The sequence below is a fragment of the Bufo bufo genome, chromosome 6, assembly GCF_905171765.1.
Source record: "Bufo bufo chromosome 6, aBufBuf1.1, whole genome shotgun sequence".
Classification (NCBI taxonomy): domain Eukaryota; kingdom Metazoa; phylum Chordata; class Amphibia; order Anura; family Bufonidae; genus Bufo; species Bufo bufo.
Window position 1 is genome coordinate 294,612,708 of NC_053394.1, and position 26,274 is coordinate 294,638,981.

The following is a 26,274-nucleotide window of genomic DNA, read 5'->3' on the forward strand; positions in this document are numbered from 1 at the left end:
CCTCACATCTCCCCCTCCCCCCTTGTTAAAATCACGTTCCGAATCCCCCATCATTGGTGACTCCCAATCCCATTGTGTGCTCAGTCTCCGCTCCTCCTCCTCCTCCTCCTCGTGTCTTAGATAGCAGCCGGCTCTTTGCTCTTCACAGTCTCTCTGGCTCAGCCTGCAGTCTCCAGGTGCAGGTTGTTGCTCCTCCACAGCCAAGATGTAACAAGCACATAATAGACATCTCCTTGGGGTATCTGCAGCAGAAGCAACCATGCACTACAAGCTTGTGAGGTTAGTAGGAGTTCTTTCTTATTAGAAATCACTATGATGGTCTGCAACTAACTTCTATTGATGGGACATGCTTGGAGTTGTAGTTTTACTACAACTGGAGAGTCATCAGCAGCAGACCACTCATCTACAGTATATATGTATTGTGCTGGTGGACAATTTATTACTATTAACTTGTGGGGTCTAATGATCTTGTATATTGCCATTCGTCTATATCTGAGTGGCACACCTCTTTATTCAGATTACTGTCATTCCCATTGTTGGTCACATTGATCAGGTGGTGCCACCATGGTTTCTGTGGCATTCTGAAGACCCACCATACACACTAGTGTTTATTGGCCGACCTCACCGAAAATAGCAGTTTCGGCCAACGCTCTAACGTCAGGGGAGAGAAGAATTGGGCGAAGTAAATATTTTAGCCCAATCTTTTTGTTCTCCTGGGAAAGTTTCTGGCAGCAGCTTTCTCCACTCTCCCCATAAAATACAAAGACACATTCTGCCACTCCGAACGGATATATGTCACCGAGAGAGATAGCTGTCAGCCAGATGATCGTTTGGCCAACAGGTTTTGAATGTATATGGCCATAGATCTCAAAGCAAGGTGGTTCTGCTCAAGTGCTCATATAGACAACTTCCTACCACCTGCAGGGGGCGCTCTCTAACATTTAGTACTTTGGACAGCTGTCGTCTATAATTTTACCGGTTTTGTGTGTATCTTTCCTCATCCATATATTTTCTTCTTTCAAGGTCATTGAACGTTTATGGTAAAATGTCTGGATGGGCAGACTAGTTGGGAGGTAGGGGCATAGCAGGGCTGTGTTACATGGGGCAAAGTCCATATTTGCCAAATAGGTTCTTTATCTAGAGATAGGGTAGGCATAGAAGCAGGTAAAGCGGGTCCTATTCTAAGTGATAGTTAATGAGTTACTGGTTAGACCTCCCAGTACCTGTTGGTAGACCTCAGTGCCCCAAAGTGTCATGCTTTGGTTCAAGTTACTGAAATCTCTTCATTGTATTTGGGTCTAGTATCTATGTAATGAGGATGAATTCTATTACGTCCCATGTTATGTAATAGAATTTAAAATGGTTATCCCACAAAAAAACATTTACCACCTATCCATAGGAGGATAAATGTCTGATTGCTTGGGGCCCCATGGATGCATGACTGCAGTGTGGAGGAGTTTGAATGGCGCAGTGGGTACGCATACGCCTTGTAGCTTTATTCAGGGTCTACTAGGCTATCTCCATCAGTCCCATAAGACGCTGAATGGAACGGCAGGGCGCATGTGAAATCACTGTTCTATTCATATGATTAGACCGCTGAGGACTGTGATTGGCTACAGTGGTCACACGCCGTATACCATGACATCAGAGAACCGGACTTATGGTGCACAGAATAGTGCTGGAGAAAGAAGTGAATATAAAATTTAATGATAAAATTCTGCCTGCTTGCAGCTGCCACTAGAGGGAGCTTGCTGCATACTCTTTATACAGTACATTGTTAAGGCAGAATGGAGGAAGCCCCCTATTGGCAGCTGCACACATCCATTGGTGGCACTGGCTGCAATTGTAAAAAAAAAAACTAACATTCGCTATGAAGGTGTTCTCCAGTTTACTAGACAAGAAGCTGAAATGAGTGCTTCTGTTCTGTGGTCTTCATTTGTAAACTACTTTCTGCACTGATCTTCCATAGAGGACATATTGGCACCTCCAGAAAAATGGACCTTGCAGTTTCTTTACATACAGCGTTTGTGTATATAGACTTCTACTGGCACAGAACCTGTCCGTTTCCAAGCTGCATGTGCTCCATGTATTTCCAGTCCCCAATCTGTGCAGCTCTTGGTGCACTTATAGCTACGTGGTCGGGAAAAATACATTGGACCAGTATTCCTTGATTTCATAATTTATTGTGTCCTTTAGGATACAGTATCTGACAAAAGTGAGTACACCCCTCACATTTTTTTAAATATTTTATTCTATCTTTTCATGGGACAACACTGAAGATATGACACATTGATACAATGTAAAGTAGTCAGTGGACAGCTTGTATAGCAGTGTAAGGGTACTTTCACACCTGCGTTTTTGCTTGATCCATTATGAACGGATCTGGTTGTATTATCTTTAACATAGCGATGACCGATCCCTCTCTAAAACCATTGTAAGTCAATGGGGGACGGATCAGCTTTCTTTTGTGTCAGAGAAAACGGATCCGTCTCCATTGACTTGGGGATCATGCCCACGAACGTAAGGGCTCTGTGCCCGTGCTGCAGACCGCATATGGCGGTTCCGCAGTACACGGGTCACCAGCCCTGTGCATTCCGCATCACTTGAATGGGTTTGCAAATCCGTACATGCGGTGCAGAAGCACGGATCGGAACCCCACGGAAGCACTACGGAGTGCTTCTGTGGTGTTTCTGGCCTTGCCTTGGCACCACATGCACTACTTTTTTGCGGTGCAGACCGTCGGATGCAGATTGCGGACCCCATTCAAGTGAATGGGTCCGCGATTCCCATGCGGCTGCCCCACGGTTGGTGCCCGTGCATTGCAGACATCAACTTGCGGTCCACAGCGGAGCCCTTACGTTCGTGGGCATGAGCTTTTACATTGTGAGTCACGACGGATCCGTCTTGCTCCGCATCCCAGGATGCACTCAAAAGCGCTGCTTGCTGCGCTTTTGTGTGCCTCATGGGAGCGCAATAAAATGGAATGGAATGCATTCTGGTGCACTCCGTTCCCTTTCCCAGTTCCAATTTTGTTCCCATTGACAATAAATGGAGACAAAACTGAAGCGTTTTCCTCTGCTATTGAGACCCTATAACGGATCTCAATAGCGGAAAGGGAAAACACGGGTGTGAAAGTAGCCTTAATTTGGTGTGCCCTCAAAATAACTCAACACACAGCCATTAATGTCTAAACCGCTGGCAACAAAAGTGAGTACACCCCTAAGTGAAATTGGCCAAATTATGCCCAAAGTGTCAATATTTTGTGTGGCCACCATTATTTTCCAGAACTGCCTTAACTCTCTTGGGCATGGAGTTCACTAGAGCTTTACAACTTGCCACTGGAGTCCTCTTCTACTCCTCCATAACAACATCACTGAGCTGGTGGATGTTTGAGACCTTGCGCTCCTCTATCTTCCGTTTGAGGGCACTGTTGTGAGATACTGTATGTGACTGCAGTGGCGTGCCTAGGGTGTTTGGCACCCGGGGCGGGTCCTTTCTCTGGCACCCCCCACCAATACTTTTAAAAAATGGTACCCCTTACAGTAGTATTGCCCTCATTGTACAACCTTCATAGTAGTTTTGTCCAGATATGTGCCCTTTCATGGTAGTTATGCCCATATTGTGCCCCTTCAAGGTAGTTATGCCTTCTCTGTGCAACTTTCACAGTAGTTATGCCCACATTGTGCCCCTTTAAAGTACTTATTCCTTCATTGTGCCCCCTTCACAGTTGTAATGCCCTCTTTGTTCCTCCCTCACAGTAGATATGCCCTCTTTGTGCCCATTTTAAAGTAATAATGCCCTATCTGTGCCCCCTTCACAGTTGTAATACCCTCTCTGTGCTCCTTCAGAGTAGTTATGCCCTCACTGTGCCCCCATAACAGTAATAATGCCCTCTGTGCCCCTTCATAGTAATAATGCCCACTCGGTGCCCCATAACAGTTATGCCCACCCACTTTACAAGAATAATGCTCTCTGTGCCTCCGTCACAGTAGTAATGCCATCTGTGCTCCCTTCATAGTAGTAATGCCCATTGTGCCTCCTTCACAGTAGTAATGCTCATTGCGCCCACTTCATAGTTATAATGCCCATTGTATCCCATTTATAGTAATAATGACAATTGTGCCCCCTCCATAGTAGTAATGCCCATTGTGCCCCCCTAATACTAGTAATGCCCTTTGTAGTAGTAATGCCCTCTGTGCCCCATCCATGGCAGAAATGCCCTCTGTGCCTCCACCATGGTAGAAATGCCTTCTGTTTAAATAAATAAAAAACACAGTACCTACTCACCTTGTCCGGTTCCTGAAGCTCACAGTCCTCCCTCCCCTGCAGACACAGATTGCTCTGCAGCATGGTGTGGGCGGAGCTTATGCAGATTTACAGGCTGCAGGCTCCGCCCACACAGGCCGGTAGTGCGATCTGTGTCTGCAGGCTGAATGGTGGAGCGGGGAGAAGTCTTCCTGCTTCACCATTCAGTGCAGGAGAGACAGAGCACAGGGAGCTCTGGCAATCCCTGAGAGCTGGCACCGGGGCGGAGCGCCCCTTCCCCTGGGCACGCCGCTGTGTGACTGCAATGCTGGATTATAAAGAAGACATGTGGTTGCATGTGAGCAAGGGCCTAGGAGGCCTCAACCACCCATCCTCCCTGTCCAGGCCAGTTCTTCCAATCCACCCAGCATTTTCTAGTTACAGCCCTGCCAGGCAATATTTATATGGGTTGTGTATATGCTAATCATCTCTAGGACCCCCAGCTCTCAGGAAAATGTTGGCCTCCTGATGTCCATTAGGCAATCCTATCAGCCTAAGACAGGGAGAGGTGGCCATGCATGTTGCTCTCTCTTTTAAAGTCTAAGGGCTTTATTACTTTGTCAGATGACTCTTTCGATTGTCTGGAAAGAAGCGTTCCTTCACAACAATCACCTGCTCGTTGTTGGAGACCGATGCTAGTACATGCATTGATCTCCTCCACAGTATGGGGAGCAGCTATTGGTATTGCCATCGCGTGTCCCCATACAGAATCACTGTTTGCCGGCAGCAGAGCGTGACTAGATGGCACAATCTGCTGCCGGCAAACAATGATTTTTGTGCCTGCATAAAAGTTGTGATTGCTCATTCATTAGGTAATCGGCTGCACACGTACATCGGCAGATCATTGCTAATGAGCGTTCCTATCAATGGCATATAGGGACCTCCACCACCCTGAAACTTGCTCCGTGTTTGTACCTGTGCTAATAAACTACAGTGTGTAATAATTTATCAGTACAGCTTGTCCATTGTTTGCTCCTGCAGAGTCCACAACTTGACTAGACCTCTAATGTTAGCTATGGTCAACTATGGTACCTCCAAAATAATGGAGGCAAGCGACTCTGTACACACATCAATACCAGCCTGCTGAATTGTTCTCCACTTGCTGTACGGTCTATAGGATGCTCCCTTCACACCTGTCAGAGCACGCACTGCCTTAGAGAATCATTAAAGGGGTTTTCCGGTATTTTTATGTCGCTGGCCTGTCCTCAGGATAGATCATCAATATCTGAGAGGCACGGGTCGGACACCCCGCATCAGCTGTTCTGTAGTGGCTCTAGCGCTGGAATTTACTGCTTCTATTCACTTCAATCAACCATTACTTCAGTTCAACATAATGGACTTGGCATCTTCAGATAACCTAAATGATTGAATATTCAAAGCAATGATCAGTAGAACACATTGATCTTAAAATTGGCCATGAACTTGAGTTGTTTTTTTTTTTGTCTGTAATGCCTTACCTAATGTCTATTTTTAAACTACCCCATTGTGGCTTGCCCCAAGATCATCAGTGGTGGTGGTCTCTGGCAGGTGTCTAAAAAAACTGGGCCAGGCATGCATGTCAATAGTTTTGAAAGCATGTGATAACTGCATGGACAAAATCTGTCTAGTTAGCTAAAATCTCTGCTCAGCTTTACAGTACTCATATACCTTACATCAGCGATTCTTTCCAAATCCTCAATCTCTCCACGGATAGGCCGCTGCCAGACTGTCATCAGGGTTAGATAGTTAGACTCTCCATCCATGTTAGATAGTTGCCCAGAACTGTCAAAATTGTGGTGGTCATCTGACTTTCATCAAATGTGTATGGCCCATAATCCATGGATGATTCTCACTCCTGAGCATCATGTTCTGGCCTACCAGGTTACATTTTCCAGGCCAGAAGTAGACCAGGACCAGGAGAGGTCTCCTCTCCCTGAGGGAGCTCTGGCCCAAGCTACCCAGTGAGCGGATGTATTCCAGAGCAGGTCCATGGCATAGATGACAGCCCATTACCACCCCTTCAGATCTCGGTGTCTATACCACTCTCAGGAAGCCCCACTCCAACCATGTATCCCAGTGGCTTACTTACTACGGCGGCTGGCCGTGCCACTGTTAATGGGGCCTGGCCCTGAACTGCTTCTTCTATTTCCCAACATAAATCTGTGGCATTTTCCTGCAGCCACCACTAGGGGTGCATAGAAGGTTTTTTTTTTTTTTTTTACAGCTCCCTTTCAGTTCAATGGTAGCTGTATAAATTCCTATCCACTAAACTTCTCTTGGTAGTGCAAGCAAAATTTTATAATAAAGTGTGTGAGGAGAACCGGGTGAATTATAGCTGTGTGGAGGATAGTTATCAATATATGCATGGTGTGAATATAGTGGAAAATATGGTGTGCAGAATGAGTGTTATATTTTTACAGCCCATTGGGCAAAGTTGTCGAAAGTGTGACTTTTTTTTCCATAAAAATATTCCTCGATGAAGTAAAGTTTGTAAATTCATCAGAGATCTCACTAGGGGCCCCATAAGACGTTTTGCTATGGGCCCCATGATATATGTTTACTCCGCTGATGGAACTGTATGCTCATTGCCACTGTTCAAACTTTGTGCAGAGTGCTTGAGTCACTTTGCCATCCTTGAGTGGGGTACAGTGTAAATGCCATAGGTCATACCCATTGTTTTTTTTACCCTCTTACACGTTGCCTTGACAACTGTATGGCTCGAGGTGCACTAGCGGTTTTTCCCACCCGATGTGAGGCCAGATTTGGAGGCACACTTTTAAAGAGGTATTCCTATGCTATAAAGCAGGGATGCCCAACCTGCAGCCCTCCAGCTGTTTCCAAACTACAATTCCCAGCATGCCTGGACAGTCTACAGCTATTAGGGCATGCTGGGAGTTGTAGTTTTGCAACAGCTGGAGGGCTGCAGGTTGAGCATCCCTGCTATAAAGTGATGGCATAATGCTAGGACAGTGAGGAATCAACCACAACGTCAATAGACCTACCATGCTCCTGAAGGTCCATGAGAACTTTTTCACTGGTTTGACCACAGTTCTTTTAGTTGTCACTTTATTTCACGGTGAAGACAAAGTAAATACAGAAATACTACACTCTTGTAATGAGTGACCTGTCTTTTTCACTCACAGACAATTAGCTTCATTTTTGTCCCAAACACCATCTGTGCTGCTGTTTTACGTACTTAAAGGGCATTTCTTAAAAATCCTGGAGACCGTTTCCCTTTTAAAAAAAAAAAAAAAAAAAAAAAGTGTGCAACAACCATTGTGATCCCCATTACAGCTCTCACAGGGAGTGTCACCGAGGTTTTACTTCTAAGAAACTGGTGAGTAGAATTCCAATCAGCTGCATATATATGTGTTCAAAAAAAGTCTATAGAGCCTTCAACATTGGCTAATGATAATTTGCAGTTTGACAGTAAATTTGTCACAAATGGTGAAGTCATCAGGAAGCTTTGAAGGCTCCAGACCTTTCATGTGAGGATTACTTGGGTAAACGGTCTAGAACTTCCTCTTTGGACAATAGTTTGTGAAGTTGTTGAGCTGAAGGCTCCATTTCTTTGGGGGAAGGAGTCTCCTCTTTCATGCTGAAGGCTTGTAGTTCCCTGTGTCACCCACACCTACTGAACACAGCCCCTCATGTCTCCATTTGTGTAAGCAGGCTGGTCAGTTCATACATAATTGATCGTTAGTTGACGATTAGTATTAGATGAGGGGTGGAATGTTTTTGTTTTTACAGAGACTTAAAAGGGTTGTCCCGCTTTTTTACAAGTGATGGCCCTCCTCACGATAGGCCATTGCTATCTGATTTGCGGGGTTCAGACATCCCACACCCCTTCTGATCAACGGTTTCAGTGTAGCTCCAGCACCAGAACTTCACAGCTCCATCCACTGTGTAGTGGACTGAGGTGGTGACAAGCTCTGTGCTCTTCACAGTGAAAGACCTGTTTAGTTCTGGTTCCAACTTCTGGCGCAGATGATCGGCAGGGTGTGGGACCATCACTAGTAAAAAGGTGGACAACTCTTTAATTACTAGTGTAGCATCATGGACATCAGAATATATGCCATCTAATGGCAATTTGTGGACTGAGCGTAAGTCAGCTTTTTTTCTGCACACACAGCACCGATCTTCTCCATGGTTGACCATGTGCATGGACAAGAGTGGCACTATTTACTGACCGTGTGCCATTATAAATGTACAGTGCAGGTTTATTCTAGCAGGAGCAGATAGGGTTCCCCACTATCAACCAGGGCCCTGAGGTGAATACAGAAGAAGTGGTTTGTAGCCTCTTATGTCTTCTATAGTGTGGCTTGCACAGCGCTCAATGAGTGCTGGGCACTGAAAAGTGGTAATGCCACTCATTCTAGTGGACCTAGTGAACACGTGATCTAATCACTGTATGAACCCCCTCCCAGCATGGAGACTCAGATCAGATCTGCCCACATGAGTGTCATGATAAGGCCATTTTGTCGTATTTGGGGCTATTCTGGATGTAAAGTGGAATAGTACAAAAAATATAGGACTTTTGATTGTATTTTTATTACCTTTTGTACAAAATACCCCTATAAAAAAAAAGAAATGGCCTAAAAGGTTATTCACTATGTGCACAAAACTACTATGAGGCACTTGGTCTCTTTGGATCAAAGCACTCAGGTCACTACTGTCTCTCTCCATTCACTGTGAAAGGCGACTACTGTTTTGCCGCCATCTGCTGGTAGAAAGGTGTTACTGCGAAATATTACAAGGTCTACAGTAACAGAAACTTCTTGCATATTTTCACATGTCACATTCAGAGACCAGGAGGATATCTCTCATTAAAAGACAGTGGGCAGAAACACCAGCTGTCATTTTTTTTTTACTTTTTTTTATTTATTTTTATTGCTATGCTGTAAAATAGAGGTAATACCGTCATTTCATCCTTATTGTTGGTCACCCAACTTTCCAAGGTCCAAATATGTTACGTGTAGTGATGCCCTCACTGGTACTGTATCAATGGGTAATTAAATAGATGATTAGTTTACAAGTAGTGTTGAGCGAACTTGTGTTATCGAAGAATCCCGTTATGAATTCCAAATTCTGTGATGGTCCGTGGTAGCAGAATCCATAACTGGATTCTTCGATAACCCAAACTTTGGACGCAGAACTTAAAACACAAGTTCGCTCAACACTATTTACAAGGACTCTAAAGGGGTTCTGCAGGAATGATTTAGAATGACTGCCAGCAACTTGTACTACCAGCGGCATAACTAGAAATGACTGGGCCCCACAGCAACTTCTTCGCAAGCTCCTCCTCCCGTGCAACCCCTGCTCCTGCGGCTAGTAAAGATCACTCTTGGACCAGGCCAGGCAGCTACTCCATCCTACACGTATATACTGTGTCATGTCGCTGTATATACTGTCACTGTATATAATGACTCATTGTATAATACTGTTTACTGACAAATTCTTTCAGTCCTCCTCCTGGGCAGGCCCCTTCTGAGTTTGGGCCTCGTAGCAGCTGCTTCCACTATAGCTACGCATCTGTGTCCTACAATGTGAACAGGACTGGTTGCCACCACTTTCAGAGCTGCTGAGGGGGCAAGGCTTCACTACACACTGAACTGCTCTACAATAGATGGTAATGATGTGATCCTGCCTATGATATGTCATCATGGCTGAATAGCCTGACAGGAACACTCACCAATATGTAGTATATGCAAGTGCCAAAGGGTAGTGTGTAGTGAGGCTCCATCCTCTCGCTCTCCTAGGCATCTCTGTAAGTGGAAGCAACTAGTCCTGCACACATTCCATGACACGTTGCTTGTGACCATTTTAATTCATTCCCAGAGAACCCATTTAAAGGGGTTGTCCGGGTTCAGAGCTGAACCCGGACATCCCTCCATTTTCACCCCGGCAGCCTCCCTGACATGAGCATCGGAGCAGTTCATGACGTCACCGGCACTGATGGGCGGGATTTAGCGCTGCCCTAGCCAGTAAAACAGCTAGGGCAGCGGTAAAGCCCGCCCATCAGAGCCGGTGACGTCACCGAACACACTGCTGGACGGTAGTTTCTGCCCGGCAGTGTGTTATTAAAAACAAAAGAGCCCGTGCCCTGTGCGATTTAGCGCAGGGCAAAGGAGCGCATCGGAGCATGAGATGCTCCGATGCTAGCCTCAGGGGGGCTGCCTGGGTGAAAATAAGGGTATGTCCGGGTTCAGCTCTGAACCCGGACAACCCCTTTAAGTAACATCTATTGGTTGTCACCCAGCTTTCCCAGGGACAGATTATACAAGACATGAGAATACAGTGGTTAACAATTTGAAGCCATTCATCTACTGGAGTTATTTATCTATAAGAGGTGAAGTTGTTGTACAGTATTATTGCTCTCTGTTATCAGCTCTCTATCTTCTTGTCTTCACACAGGGCTATCTCCAGTAGCCTGGCCCAGGAGAGGCCTGGGTATCTGTTTTGCCTACCAGATCAGGGGTTCTTCAAGTCTTCAGTGCATGGCAGCTTGCATCTCCCGCTGACTCCTGCCAAGCTGGACGCCTCCGAATCCTGTGAGGAGGCTGCCAGATACCCCCCAGCGTGCTTCAGTGATATCCAAGTGCCTGACCTCAAACCCACAGCCAAGGACAATGACAAACACATTGTGTCAGTGGAGAACAGCCGCCATGTCAAAGATGCTTCTACAATCACAGGTGAAGGGGGTATATGGCCAACTGGTGCCACCACTGACGCTACTATACCTCTGGGGCTGAATTACGGTGTGGCATTGTGGTGGCATGTTTACACTGTTATTGAATGGGAAAGTAAGAAACATTTTGGGGATCGTACAGTTCTGAAATTCCTTTTTGCACATTTTCTAATATATTATGGGACTGCATTACAAGCAATTGCCTGGTACACACATACTGCCTACTTCTCCCCATCCAAATTTCTATTACTGACCTTTGGATGCTGACAGCGATTGCAGCAGGTCCTCTGCTCTCTACAACTACAGAATACAGATGCCATAAACAGCGCTTGTATTCTGCTGGCCCTGTGGGTCATCTGTGTCCTCTTCTTTTATCTGAGTAGCGCCCTCTCATGGATGGAGTCATTTGGGTAAAAGATGTATGGCTCAAAAAAAAAACTATTTTCAAGTAACTCTTTAGCACATTGAGTTAAAGGGGTTCTCTAAGATTGGGAGCCAATGGTCAAGGAGCCAGGGATGGTGCCAAAGAACAAAGACTCCTCACAAGCACTTTGGGTCCATTACTGAGCTCCTGTCTCTGCCGCTCCTCTTCCTTCTGGACTGGAGGTGTGATGTGCCATCTACATGCAACTCATCATTGGCTTCAGCAGTGATCTAGTTCATGTGCCTTTCCCACACAGGTCACCACTGAGCAGTGGCGTAACCAGAGGTCTATGGGCCCCAGGGAAAACTTTTGGATTGGGGCCCCCCACCCCCTCCCCCGCTACTCGCTTAGTATATATATCATTTGGCCCCCACCCAGACTATATATATTTCATTTGGCCCCCACCCAGACTGTATATATTTCATTTTGACCCCTGTATATAATTAAATGATTGCCTGCCCCCTCTCACTCTGTATAGATTATATTTTTTTGTGGCCCCCTCCTATATGGCTGGTGCGGGCCCCCCTTTCTAAATTCAATTCATAGGGTCCCTGCCAGGCTGCCTCCCTCTCTGTATAGATTTTATTTTATTTTTGTCCCCCCCTTTTTAAATTCAATTCATAGTGCTGGGTGCCCCCAGTATGGTGCGCAGCGTGTGCATACCTAAAAAAAATAAAAAAAAATAAAAATACTTGCCTCTCCTCTGCTCCGCGTTCAGTCGTCCAGTCTCACTGGCAGCATCATCACGTCTTCCCACGAGACCTGTGACCTCCAGCGCCTGGTCTCGCTGACATTGAGTAGTGCGGCTCGCACATCTACATACATACACCCTTTCTGCTGCATGGGGATGTGCGCAGCCGCACACTAGGCACTTACTTTTTAAATAGACAAAGCAAAGCGGAGGGAGACTGGGCTGGCTAAAAGCACTTGTGCCCCCCCGCGCCGGTCACCCTCTGTAACCGCGATCGTTACGCCCTTGCCACTGAGGCCAGGCAGAGGTAACATGGTGCATGTAGATGGCACATTGTGCTTCCGATTCAGCAGGGAGTAGAAGAGACAGAAACAGGGGAATTCGTTTTTTTTAATGACTGGAGTGGATAGCGGCCACAAAGAGCGTCACCAGACGACACAGATAGCACGGTGTAATACTTTATTTTGCCTTTTGGGGCACTGCAGAGAAACTGAACACTTAGGGGCACAGGCCTCTCCATAACTTCGGCGCATCCAGTGCCACTTCTAAATAGAAGACAGCTTCCGAGCTGTCTTATATTTAGACCTTTTTCTACGCCTGAAACAGGCGTACAAAATGGGAAATGAGACGGACCACCCAGCCCGTCCCCTTCTCGGCCCACTTTTTTAGACCTGGCGTGAGCAGGGGTTAGTTGCGCCGCAATGTGCTCCTTAAATACTACTAATTTAAGCGTATTTCAGCTTGATAAATGATCCCCATAGACCCCATGCACACTGCCGTATTTTTGGTCCACATCCAATCTGCATTTTTTGCAGGTCGGATTCAAACCCATGCAAACAGTGTGCTGTCCGCACCCATATGTCTATTCTGCTGTTCCGCAAAAAAGATGGAAACGTCTTATTCTTGTCTATTTTGCGGCCAACAAGAGGCATTTTTAACATAGGGTAGGATGTGCAAAAAGGGAAAATGCTGGATGCACATAGCCAGTACTTGTGTTTTGCAGATCCGTGATTTGTAGACCGCAAAACTGATCCAGTCATGTGCATGGGGCCTGGCTGCCAGTTTCATATCCACACCTGCAAGTACACGTATATACCTGTGTGTGGTGTGTGTGTGTGTGTGTGTATATGTAAGTTCATACATATACAGTTTCAAGTACTTCTGTGGGCTGTTATATTAAAACCACTGACCCATTGATTATCTTGAGACAATGGTACCTGTCGATGGGTGGGAAAGGATCTGAGCGACTCTGACAAGGACCACATTGTGGTGGCTACATGGATGACGGGGTCAGAGCATCCCCAAATGACGAGGGGGGTTTCTCAGAAGCTGTGGTTAGTACCTATCAAAAGTGGTGTTAGGAAGGACACCAGATAAACTGGCGGCCGTCAGATGCCTGTCTGATACAGTCCCACTAGGAGCAACTGTAGCACTAATTGCAGAACGTGTTACTGCTGACTACGATAGAAAGTTGTCAGAACACACACTGTACAGTCGCTTTTGGTGTACGGGGTTGTGTAGCCGTAGACTGGTCAGTGTGCCCATGAAGACCACTATCCATTGCCATCCAGGAGGAGACCGACGCTATGTTAGACAGGTGGTTTTAATGATATGGCTGATCAGTGTATATGCGCACATATATGATGCTGAGGACTACATTACTCTGATAGACCTGCTTTTGGTCATCATGAAAAGGGTTCTCCACCATGGACAGTCCCTTTATTTTAGAGGTAACCCCTGAAGATAAACGTGATCACAGGGCCCCCATGATCAGCTGTAAAGTGTGTGTGTGTGTGTGTGTGGGGAACCTGGTAGCCAATGTTCAATTCCCCTGCAGCGCCACCAGGAGGGAATTACCGGCATTACATAATAGTTAGAACTACTGGCTCTTTAATAACCAGACTTCTCTATAAGGCTGTTGACAGGAGCATAAGGAAATCCGGCAGAGGAACAGCCTGCTGGAGTCCACCGTATAATGCCGAGAACCACCAATGGGATCCGATGGGGATCCGGCCAGCTTCCAGCATAATGCTGGCTTTTGGCTGAAGAAAAATTTGTTCACTCAGGACTTTTGTCTAGCCAAAAGCCTGTAAGCCGTGTACCGGGGTGGGCTCCCCAGGATACAGCGAAGTCACGAACGAGGAAAGCAACTCTGACACCAGCTTTTGCAAAAACTGAATTTTACGAACACGTGATAATAAACACAACCACAAATGCTGAGACCCCTGTGCTGCCCTCTGATGGATGCCGGAGGAAATTTTGCGGTAATTTACCTACTGGCGGGCACAACTAAAACACGCAAACACGCGGTCCCGCACGGTATGTAGCTTTGTTCCTCAGCTCTTATCAGCCTTTCTTGAAACGATCCTCCTTTCCCCGGACAGGATCTGGGTCTTGGACAACGATTAACTTCACTCAGCTGCAGCTGTGATCACTGAGGGGTCCTCCCACTCCTGGATCCTTCATATTCTCTGTTCACACACAGCTCCTTAGTATCAGCTAGCTTCTAAGATGGCTGCTGCTTCATTTCTAGCCGGTTCTCAAACCCCACTTCTTTTGAATATTTAAATATCTGCAGTCTGTTATCTGTGTTTAAGAAACAGCGGCATCTTGTGGCCAAACAGTAGAATATCAGTCCCGATTATTTAACTTAATCCACACACAAACAGTGTTCAAACAATGAGAGCTGTTTCTCAATCTCACAAGCCGGTGTTCTGTCAGAAAACCTTACCTTGTCATATTCCCTTACCCCACGTGACTTCCGGGGGTGTGCGCCTCCGCGCAAGCGCAGTACCAGGGCATGGGTAAGGTAAAATTACAGTGAGCGTTGACTCATGGACGTTCGCACGCACACACGGCGCTCAGGGGTAAGGAGATCTGACGGTCTTTTGACTTGGTAAATCTCCTTACCCTCACACTACACACACGCGGATTGTAAAATCTCCTTACCCTCACTACACAGTGCGCTTCAGATTAATTGCTGGCTGGCGTTGAGTTACAATCTGCGCGTGCGCAGTGTGAGGGTAAGGAGATTTAACAAGACCGTCAGATCTCCTTACCCCTGAGAGCGCACGCGCAGTTGGGTGCACGTGCGGTGTCCTTGCGCCACCCATGAGTCAACGCTCACTGTAATTTTACCTTACCCATGCCCTGGTACTGCGCTTGCGCGGAGGTGCCGTGCCGTGGTACTGCACTTGCGCGGAGGCGCACACCGTTCAGAAGTCACGTGGGGTAAGGGAATCTGACGAGGTAAGGCATTATGTCTGAATCCCCGTCAGATCCCATTGTAGTCAATGGGGATCTGGTGGTTCCCGGCATTATATGGTGATCGCGGGCAGGCTGTTCCTCTGTTGGATTTCTTAAGGCTTCTGTGAACATAGCCTTAATGTGATTTATTAAAACTGCTCATTATAGTGCTGGATATCTAATCGGTGTGTATATAGAGCCCCTTCAGTGCCATCTATACTCTGTTAGAGTAATCTGTACTATTCTATACTATTTTTGGGGTTTGGGTTCCCCTATATTGCACCCTTGTAACCAGGTATCCATATACCTTCTAGTGAGGCACCCCCGATTATTGTGCATTCACAAAAAGGCATTACATGCAGTCAATAAGTTATCCAGAACGACCAATCCACGCTAGAAATACGCCTAGTATAGGCGTATTTCTGGTTAATAAATGACCCCCTATGTTCGACCTGTGACACCGGGAAGGCTGAAAAAGATGCCTCAGACAGGCGTTTTAGGTGTTGGTTTTAATAAAACCCTACTGGCGGACGGAAGATCTGCCGAAGTTATGAAGAAGCGCATCCAGCGTCAGTTCTAAATGTAAGACCACTTCCTAGCTGTCTTACATTTAGACCTTTTTCTATGCCTAACACAGGCGTAGAAATTGATGAATGAGACGGGCCTGCCGGCCATTCCCTTTCTCCGCCCACGCCACTCCAACTTATTTAGACCTGGTGTGAGTGGGGAAAAGTTTAAACTAACCATTGCACCACCATCTGCACCTAAAATACGCCTAATTTAGGTGTATTTCAGATTAATAAATGACCCCCTAATTCCTTTACTGCCGCAATGCCAAAGCTGGACAGCAGAGGGCAGTGTTGTTGCACATTTCCCTGTTTAGAAATACTGTACTGTATGGCAGGATAGTCTGATTTTCTATAAATGTACATTTTATTGCCCTCGACATGAAATGGGTGTGAAGATCCTTGTACTTTGGTAATATCGCTGTGGGAACAGCAGAGGGCAGTGGTGTGCCTTAAAGCTCTTGGCCCCCTAGCTACCATCCTCTGTAATAACATGCACATCATACGTGTACAGATTCCCCCTGCCCTGGAGTGGTCATTTTATAATTTATATATTTATACAAAAAATCTGATTGGCTGCAATTACAGCGCTCGCAGGGGATGCTGTTTCAGGCTCCTGAATGGCAAATGTTTCTGTAGTGTTCCAAAAGGTTTCCCACCTTCATCAAGTAAAGCTCTGTTCATTGTATAATAGAAAGTTCTGCACTTTTATGGTATACCTTATGCATCAATTTCATTTCATGATCTCTGCTTGCTGCCAGTGAATGGCAATGTATATTGTTCATATCTAAAGGTTAAAATTCCATCCAGGTCATGTGATGACCGCACAGGTGCACGGCTTGTAACCGGCTGTGTGCCTGTGGTGCCTATTCATTGGCAGCAAGCAGAGGTTGCTAAAAACCGCCAGTAATTTAATGATTAAAGTGTAGCCGAAAATTAAATGACACACTAAACCTAATCATTTCTTTGCTGTACAGGGTTAGAGCAGTAAATCTTATAATGTGCCTTCCATTAACCCTTTCTTTATCCCTCTCCAGATGTGTGCACCAATGGGGACGTCCCAGAGGTGGAGATCATCAGCCTGCTGCAGGAACAGCTCCCCCATTATACTCTGCGAGCCGACACCATGTTTGGATATGAGCACGATGACTGGCTGCACACCCCTCTGCTGCCGCCTGATTTGCTCTTGCGCCTCACCCCCGAGCAGATAGAGGAAACCTTAAAATATTTCCGTAAGTTCACTTACCTTTTCAGCACGCGCAGTACGCTGACCAACACTTTGGCTCCAGCTGCCATATTGGGAGTATGTAGCAGAATGAACTGAAAAAGAATTGGTGGGGCTGGCTGTTAGGGTGGCCATGTACCTCTGCCCAGTGGGCAATGTGAACCTTCCACTCTATGTAGAAACTCATAAACATGATTAGGGGGCATCTGCTCGAGAGACATGCTAGGAGGTTCAAGCATCAGTTTTGTCCCAGAAAAGTGACCCTGTTGTCCACAGATGTGTCTGTTATTGCAGCTTTCACTTAAAGGTGTCCGAGCTGCAGTACCAGACACAACCCATGGACAATTGTGGCGCTGTTTTCTTTCTTTTTTTATTATCCATTTTTTCCCCCAACCCATTTGAGCTGCATTAAACAGCCCTATGAAGACACTTTGTTGCTATTGTAATCCCCGCTTCTACTGCAGAAATGCCACCAGCATCCACAGAATTTCAGCCCTCACAACTGATCATGGTGCATCTCAGCCAAACCAGACATACCCATTATGGTCTAAATCAGGGACGCTCAACCTGCGGCCCTCCAGCTGTTGTAAAACTACAACTCCCATCATTCCCTGACAGCCTACAGCTGTCATCCTACAGAAGGGCATGGTGGGAGTTGTAGTTTTACAACAGTTGGAGGGCCGCAGGTTGAGCATCCCTGGTCTAAATGATCAAAAATTAGCATCCAAACCATGTAACTGCTCAATGCCCCGGTGCCACTGCTGGAGGTGACTACAGGATCCTGAGCTCTTTAAGAAACTACCAAGTGGAAAGCCCCAACAAGGGTCTGCTTCTTTTCTTCAAACAGCGCTCCCCTTGTCCATGGCTGTGCCTGGTATTGCATGCACTTGAATGGAACTGACCTGCAATGTCAGACACAAGCCATGGACAAGAGTGACAATGTGTCTGGGGGAAAAACACCTTTTTCTTCTCCCAAACACTACCTACGGTAAGCCTTTAAAGGGATTCTGTCAGCTAGGATTAGCCTATAGAATTGAGGAAATGCGCTCCTAGATCGCCACTAGTACGTCCGCAATATACATTTCCCATAGCTCTGAGTGCTTTTATTCTGTAAAAAAAAACACGTTTCTATATATATGCAAATGAGGCAAGTAAGGAGCCCAAGGGGCTGTTACCAACGTTTCAGGATCCCAGCACCGCCCGCATCCTCTGAATCTCCTCCTTGCTCCCCCAATGTCACACAGTTAGAGAGCCGTAATCTCGCGCATGCGCGAGTACAACGCATGTCGGTGCCGACATAGTTCCCTTCCCTGTGCTGGCATCAGCCGCAGGGAATGAACTGCGCATGCACGAGATTACTGCGCTCTAACTGTGTGACGTTGGGGGAGCAAGGAGGAGATTCGGAGGATACGGGTGCAGCGAGCTGGACCGCAGGGGAAACACGTGAGTCTCATGGTGGGCCGATGGGGGTAGTAGTTCATTTGTACTCATGGTTAGCAGAGCCTCCCTGGGTCGGCAGTGCAGTAGATGGGAAGACAGCCCGAGATCTTCCGGGGCACTGTCCGTTGCAGCGAACACCAGCCAGATGTTGGTTGAGGTGCCCTTGATGGTGGTGATATTTAGGGTGCTTGTGGCCGGGCCCCTGGTTCGTGATGCCAGCATCGTTAGGTGCAAATGTTGAGAGTAGTAGTTGTAAGAATGAGGAATCAGTAATTATTTATCTATGAGTATTCCTTTAAAGGATAACTGTCACATTTAGACCCTAACTTCAATTTTCATATATGTAGTTACTAATAACATGATATTCCAGAATCAGTTACTATTAGACTGACTTACCCCATATTTAATAAGATTCAACACTTAGCAACCAGTCTGCATAAAACTGCAATTTTACTATTAACAGTTAAGATGGCCGCCACTGCCCTCACCCTGAGGCTAATCCCGCCTGCCCTCACTAGCCAGTAACAATAGCCCCCAAAAGTGTCCGTAACCAGAGCCCTCCCCCCTAAAGGGTTAATCTCCTGCAGCACATGTTGCTTGCATTTATACACTGAGCAGATGGCAGATCTCCCTTCCCTGGTCTGCGCTGCTTCCACTCTGCATCCTCCAGCTCTGCTGAGTGAGGGAGCGTCTGCCAAGCGCAGGGACAGGGAGAAGTGCACACAGCCCAGGCACTGTTATCAGCTGCTGGGGAGGACCTGGCTTTAATCATTTACTTACAGTCCCTGGCTGTCAGTAATCTGACCTTGCACGCTGCCTGCTCCTGCGTCCTCCGTCCTTCAACAGATAGACGGACCATGCCTAGCAACCCTATTTTAAGCACAGGTAAAAGTAGGCAGTACAGGGAACAAAACTGTGGAATTAAGGGGTAATTGAATACACAGTGAAAAGTTGAAATAGGGCCACCAAGGAGATATTAATCACCACAATCCAATACTCCAAAGAAAAATAATATGACAGTTATACTTTAAGGGTGTCCCCCTCACGGCAGGCAAACACATCAGCTTCATTATTTGGCAGGAAACTCATCTAGAAACGGATCATGTTTTCTCACTACCACCCGGAAGGTTAAGTTAGTGATAATGACAATTTCACCTAAATTGTCTGGTTGTGTTCAGGCACGCTGTAAGCTTCTCCTGGTCACGTGGTGCTAATGAGGTCTGTAAGCCTTAGTTAGCTGTTACCCTCACTAGTCACTGTCTGGTGCTGGTCTTCTGCAATGATCTTCTCCAGGCTTGATCAGGGCCCAAAGGGAAGTACAGCAGTTACATGGTGGCTTAGGTCTGTCTCTCTCCTCCATGGACTTGCTTCTTCCTCCTCTAACTTCAACAACCTCTAATCTGCTGTAACTAGACACACCCCACTATATATGCTTTGTGGCACCAGCACCACCTAGGGGCGAATGGATGTAATCACACTGCCAGCCAGAAAATAGGAAATACCATAGATTACAATTCAAAAAAAAAAAAAAAAAAAATATATATATATATATATATATATATACACTGCTCAAAAAAATAAAGGGAACACAAAAATAACACATCCTAGATCTGAATTAATTAAATATTCTTCTGAAATACTTTGTTCTTTACATAGTTGAATGTGCTGACAACAAAATCACACAAAAATAAAAAAATGGAAATCAAATTTTTCAACCCATGGAGGTCTGGATTTGGAGTCACACTCAAAATGAAAGTGGAAAAACACACTACAGGCTGATCCAACTTTGATGTAATGTCCTTAAAACAAGTCAAAATGAGTCTCAGTAGTGTGTCTGGCCTCCACGTGCCTGTATGACCTCCCTACAACGCCTGTGCATGCTCCTGATGAGGTGGCGGACGGTCTCCTGAGGGATCTCCTCCCAGACCTGGACTAAAGCATCTGCCAACTCCTGGACAGTCTGTGGTGCAACGTGACGTTGGTGGATAGAGCGAGACATGATGTCCCAGATGTGCTCAATTGGATTCAGGTCTGGGGAACGGGCGGGCCAGTCCATAGCATCAATGCCTTCGTCTTGCAGGAACTGCTGACACACTCCAGCCACATGAGGTCTAGCATTGTCTTGCATTAGGAGGAACCCAGGGCCAACCGCACCAGCATATGGTCTCACAAGGGGTCTGAGGATCTCATCTCGGTACCTAATGGCAGTCAGGCTACCTCTGGCGAGCACATGGAGGGCTGTGCGGCCCTCCAAAGAAATGCCACCCCACACCATTACTGACCCAATGCCAAACCGGTCATGCTGGAGGATGTTGCAGGCAGCAGAACGTTCTCCACGGCGTCTCCAGACTCTGTCACGTCTGTCACATGTGCTCAGTGTGAACCTGCTTTCATCTGTGAAGAGTATAGGGCGCCAGTGGCGAATTTGCCAATCTTGGTGTTCTCTGGCAAATGCCAAACGTCCTGCACGGCGTTGGGCTGTAAGCACAACCCCCACCTGTGGACGTTGGGCCCTCATATCACCCTCATGGAGTCTGTTTCTGACCGTTTGAGCAGACACATGCACATTTGTGGCCTGCTGTAGGTCATTTTGCAGGGCTCTGGCAGTGCTCCTCCTGTTCCTCCTTGCACAAAGGCGGAGGTAGCGGTCCTGCTGCTGGGTTGTTGCCCTCCTACGGCCTCCTCCACGTCTCCTGATGTACTGGCCTGTCTCCTGGTAGCGCCTCCATGCTCTGGACACTACGCTGACAGACACAGCAAACCTTCTTGCCACAGCTCGCATTGATGTGCCATCCTGGATAAGTTGCACTACCTGAGACACTTGTGTGGGTTGTAGACTCCATCTCATGCTACCACTAGAGTGAAAGCACCGCCAGCATTCAAAAGTGACCAAAACATCAGCCAGGAAGCATAGGAACTGAGAAGTGGTCTGTGGTCACCACCTGCAGAACCACTCCTTTATTGGGGGTGTCTTGCTAATTGCCTATAATTTCCACCTGTTGTCTATCCCATTTGCACAACAGCATGTGAAATTGATTGTCACTCAGTGTTGCTTCCTAAGTGGACAGTTTGATTTCACAGAAGTGTGATTGACTTGGAGTTACATTGTGTTGTTTAAGTGTTCCCTTTATTTTTTTGAGCAGTGTGTGTGTGTGTGTATATATATATATATACATACATACATACATACATACATACATACATACATACATACAGATGTTTGAAGTGTCCCATTTACACACACATGTGGGACGCTGCACGGGCGGTGCTGGGCTCCTTCACAGTGGGTGTGACTGGGCTCCTGAAACATTGGTAACAGCCCCTTGGGCTCCTTACTAGTCTCATTTGCATTAGTATGTGCCTTGTATTAACTTTCTCTACATGATAAATGTAATTTGCAGGAGTGAGACAACCCCTTTAAGGAAGGCTCCTATGTGCACTATATATCCTCACTAGTAGTCAATCTGCCTATACACTGTGTATGCAGCAACCGGGTCCGCAGGGGCAACATGTGAGGCTACATTGGGCCGATGGGGGTAGTAGTTCATTTACTCATGGTTAGCAGAGTCTCCCTTGGCCGGCGTGCAGCTGATGGTAAGACAGCACTAAATCCCTCTGGGGCACTCTCTATTGCAAGGAACACCAGCCAGATGGGAGTTAACATGCCCTTGATGGTAATGGGTATGCTTAAAAGGGTTCTGCACTTTGTTTAAACTGATGATCTATCCTCTGGATAGATCATTAGCATCTGATCGGCGGGAGTCCGACACCCGGGACCCCTGCCAATCAGCTGTTTGAGAAGGCAGTGGCGCTCCAGCAGCCCCGTGGCCTTCTTACTGTTTACCGCAGGCCCAGTGACGTCACGACTAGTATCACTGACCTGGGCGGGGCTAAGCTCCATTCAAGTAAACAGAGCTTAGCAGCGCCCAGGCCAGTTGATATAAGTAGTGACGTCACTGGGCCAGCGGTAAACAGTGAGAAGGCTGCGGCGCTGCTGGAGCGCCGCTGCCTTCTCAAACAGCTGATCGGCGGGGGTCCCGGGTGTCGGACCCCCGCCGATCAGATTCTGATGATCGATCCAGAGGAGAGACGTAGACTCGCTGTGCTGTGCTGTGCTGTGCTGTGCTGCTGCAATACTGTTCTCTATACTCCCTTGGCTTGATCAATAAGTGGCATTGATAAATGGCAGCTACATTGTGGACTGCTCTTGTTCACCTCCTCCATTGACTTCCTCTCAGTCTACTTCAACTAACTTTATTAGCAAACCCCAGATATACTGTATATATGAGTGGTGCCAGCACCACCTAGGGGCGAATAGATGTAATGACACTCCTAACAGCCTGATAATAGAATTACAGCTTGATACCACAACACATTAATATGACCGTTCAAAAGTTTAAAGTGCCCACATACAACACATAGTGGGACACTGCATGTACCATACAAATAGTAGTAATTTACAGTCCACAGCCATAGCCGGTCTGTTCAGATCTGATTTGGCGTCCATTTGTCAAGTCTTGTTATGTCAGTTACCGTGGACCCCGGGGTTATGGGGGATGGGGTGCCCAGATGTTTACACTCAGTGAGAGGTTATGGCTTTACACTCCTTGTTCCTTATCACAGTAAGAAGGGTGTAGAAAGCAGTCTCCTCAGATGTGTGAACTTTGTACTTGTTGTCAAAGGAGACACAAAGGGACCGTGAGTACTGTGCAGGTGTAGAAGAGCCAATATGAAGATAACAGATTAGATATGAAGTCTTGTGTCCACACAACATGGAAGTTTGAAGCCTGCAGCCTTCTTTTCCACATATTTTCATTAGATCTACAGGGCTAATGTGTTATACGTGATTCACCCCATAACAAATAGACCCTAAAACTTGGCTCCAAAGTCACCTCCAACTGAGGTTGTTTGAGGCCCATTTTTGTATTAGACCATGGGCCACTGGAGTATCCTCTAGTACTCTGCTGACCCAGTCCCCCCCTGTAAAAATGTCATTGAGCCATCCTTCATTGTCAGTCTGCTGGGTGACAACCATTATGGGAGCCAGAAGATGGCACAGGAACAACACAGCTCTGTCTACTTGTTACTGCAGTGCTGCTTCCATTCACTTCAAACAGCTGATGAACAGAGTTGTGGACTGTCGGACACCGGAAACTCGGATAACAATGGCCAATCCTGGAGATAGGTTATCACTTGTGCCCTATGGCAAGAGCAAAATGGAGCCTTATACTAGCGTTGGTTGTTGTTATTATACAATTCTTGAAACTGGAAAGTCTGGTAAATCTGGTGCTTGGCGTTGCTCCTGCTGATCTCGTTTTTAGGAAGAGTGGCTCTTTAAGAGACCTGCAGGATTGGAGTAAACATGCAGTGTTTGATGGTCTACAGTGGTAATAAGGGCCAGCATAATGTAATTTATCACTGTATAATGTCAGGTGTGTCCCTAGACTCCCTACCTTAATGTTTGCACATATATAAAACATTACTGGTAGACCTTTACCCTGTTTAGACATAACAGCAGGAGGAGTGGTCCAGGAAATGTCTGTTTTTAAAGCAAGAGACCATCAGAACAATGTTTTTTCTTTCTTCTCAAAAGTAAGTTAAATGGGTTGACTCACGAAGACCCACGTTCAGGTTCCCCCTCTATGAGCCTAAATGGAGAATCTCTCTAAAAAAAAGCGCAGTTCTATTTCTGCTGGCAATGTTTACTTGCCGATAAATTTGATATTGCTGTAATCACACTGATCCACGGAATAAGGTCTCATGCAAACAACCGTTGTGTGCATCCTTGTTCGTTGTTCCGTTTTCCGTGATTTTCTGCGGACCCATTGACTTTCAATGGGTCCGTTGAAAACTCGGAAAATGCACCGTTGTTCATCCGCGTCCGTGATCCGTGTTTCCTGTCTGTCAAAAAAATATGACCTGTCCTATTTTTTTGACGGACAACGGTTCGCGGACCCATTCAAGTCAATGGGTCCGTGAAAAAACACGGATGCACACAAGATTGTCATCCGCGTCCGTGATCCTTAGGCTACTTTTGCACAGACGGATCCGCAGATCCGTCTGCATAGAGCTTTTTCAGATCTGAGTTTTCACATCGTGAAAACTCAGATCCGACAGTATATTCTAACACAGAGGCGTTCCCATGGTGATGGGGATGCTTAAAGTTAGAATACACTAAGAACTGTGGACATAACTGTCCCCTGTTGCCTGGCAGCACCCGATCTCTTACAGGGGGCTGTGATCCGCACAATTAACCCCTCAGGTGCAGCGGAGAGTTCCGATCAGAGTCCCAGTTTAATCGCTGGGGCTCCGATCTGTTACCATGGAAACCAGGACGCTACTGCAGTCCTGGCTGCCATGGTTACTTAGCAATTTTAGAAGCATTAAACTTTTCTGTGCTGTCTGTGGCCGGCCGGGCGCTCCTCCTACTAGTAAGTGACAGGTCTGTGCGGCGCATTGCTTATAGCACAGACCTGTCACTTACCAGTAGGAGGAGCGCCCGGCCGGTCACAGACAGCGCAGGTAAGTATAATGCTTCTAAAATTGCTAAGTAACCATGGCAGCCAGGACTGCAGTAGCGTCCTGGTTTCCATGGTAACCGATCGGAGCCCCAGCGATTAAACTGGGACTCCGATCGGAACTCTCCGCTGCCACCAATGATGGGGGGGGGGGAGTGATTTTAATTAGGTGGGGGGGAGAGGGGAGGCCGCACTGGCCACCAATGAATTTAATACAGGGGAGGGAGGGAGGGGGGCCGCACTGGCCACCAATGAATATAATACTGGGGAGGGAGGGGGGAGGCCGCACTGGCCACCAATGAATTTAATACAGGGGAGGGAGGGGGGGCAGCTCTGGCCACCAATGAATATAATACTGGGGAGGGAGGGGGGGCCGCTCTGGCCACCAATGAATTTAAAACTGGGGAGGGAGGGGGGTCTGCTGCCTGGCACCGGAGGGGTTAATTGTGCTGATCAGTCCCCTGTAAGAGATCGGGTGCTGCCAGGCAGCAGGGGGCAGTCATGTACACAGTTCTTAGTATATTCTAACTTGAAGTGTCCCCATCACTATGGGAACGCGTCTGTGTTAGAATATACTGTCGGATCTGAGTTTTGACGATCTAACTCAAATCCGATGGTATATTCTAACATAGAGGCGTTCCCATGGTGATGGGGACGCTTCAAGTTAAAATATACCATCGGATTGGAGAAAACTCTGATCCTATGGTATATTAATAGGGACTCCTGACTTTACATTGAAAGTCAATGGGGGACGGATCAGTTTGCAATTGCACCATATTGTGTCAACGTCAAACGGATCCGTCCCCATTGACTTGCATTGTGAGTCAGGACGGATCCGTTTGGCTCCGCACGTCCAGGCGGACACCAAAACGACTTTTTCCGTGGATCCTCCAAAAATCAAGGAAGACCCACGGAAGAAAAAAACGGACACGGATCACGGAACTACGGAACCCGTTTTTGCGGACCGCAAAAAAACCGGTTGTGTGCATGAGGCCTAAGGTCGGCAAAAACCTTGGCAGAATTGCCATATTTTTTCATTTTTACCGCACCCATTTTCCAATACAAGCTATGGTGAAATAGTGATATTAAAAATACAACTTGTCCCACAAAAAAACAAGCCCTTAAAGGGGTTCTCTGGGAATTAAGAAAATTAAAATACTTAAATATTACTTCATTATAAATATATTCCAAA

The 26,274-nt window shown here is 46.7% G+C and overlaps 1 protein-coding gene across 1 annotated transcript in view; it reads left to right on the forward strand.

Annotated features, from left to right (window-relative positions):
- The first annotated feature begins 259 nt into the window (after nucleotides 1–259).
- LOC121005663 (trafficking kinesin-binding protein 1-like) overlaps nucleotides 260–26,274 on the forward strand; it is a 70,109-nt gene continuing 44,094 nt past the window's right edge. The window contains exons 1-3 of the mRNA XM_040438438.1: nucleotides 260–279; nucleotides 10,699–10,976; nucleotides 16,937–17,131. Coding sequence (XP_040294372.1) covers nucleotides 260–279; nucleotides 10,699–10,976; nucleotides 16,937–17,131 — 493 coding nt within the window. The remainder of the gene's footprint in view (nucleotides 280–10,698; nucleotides 10,977–16,936; nucleotides 17,132–26,274) is intronic.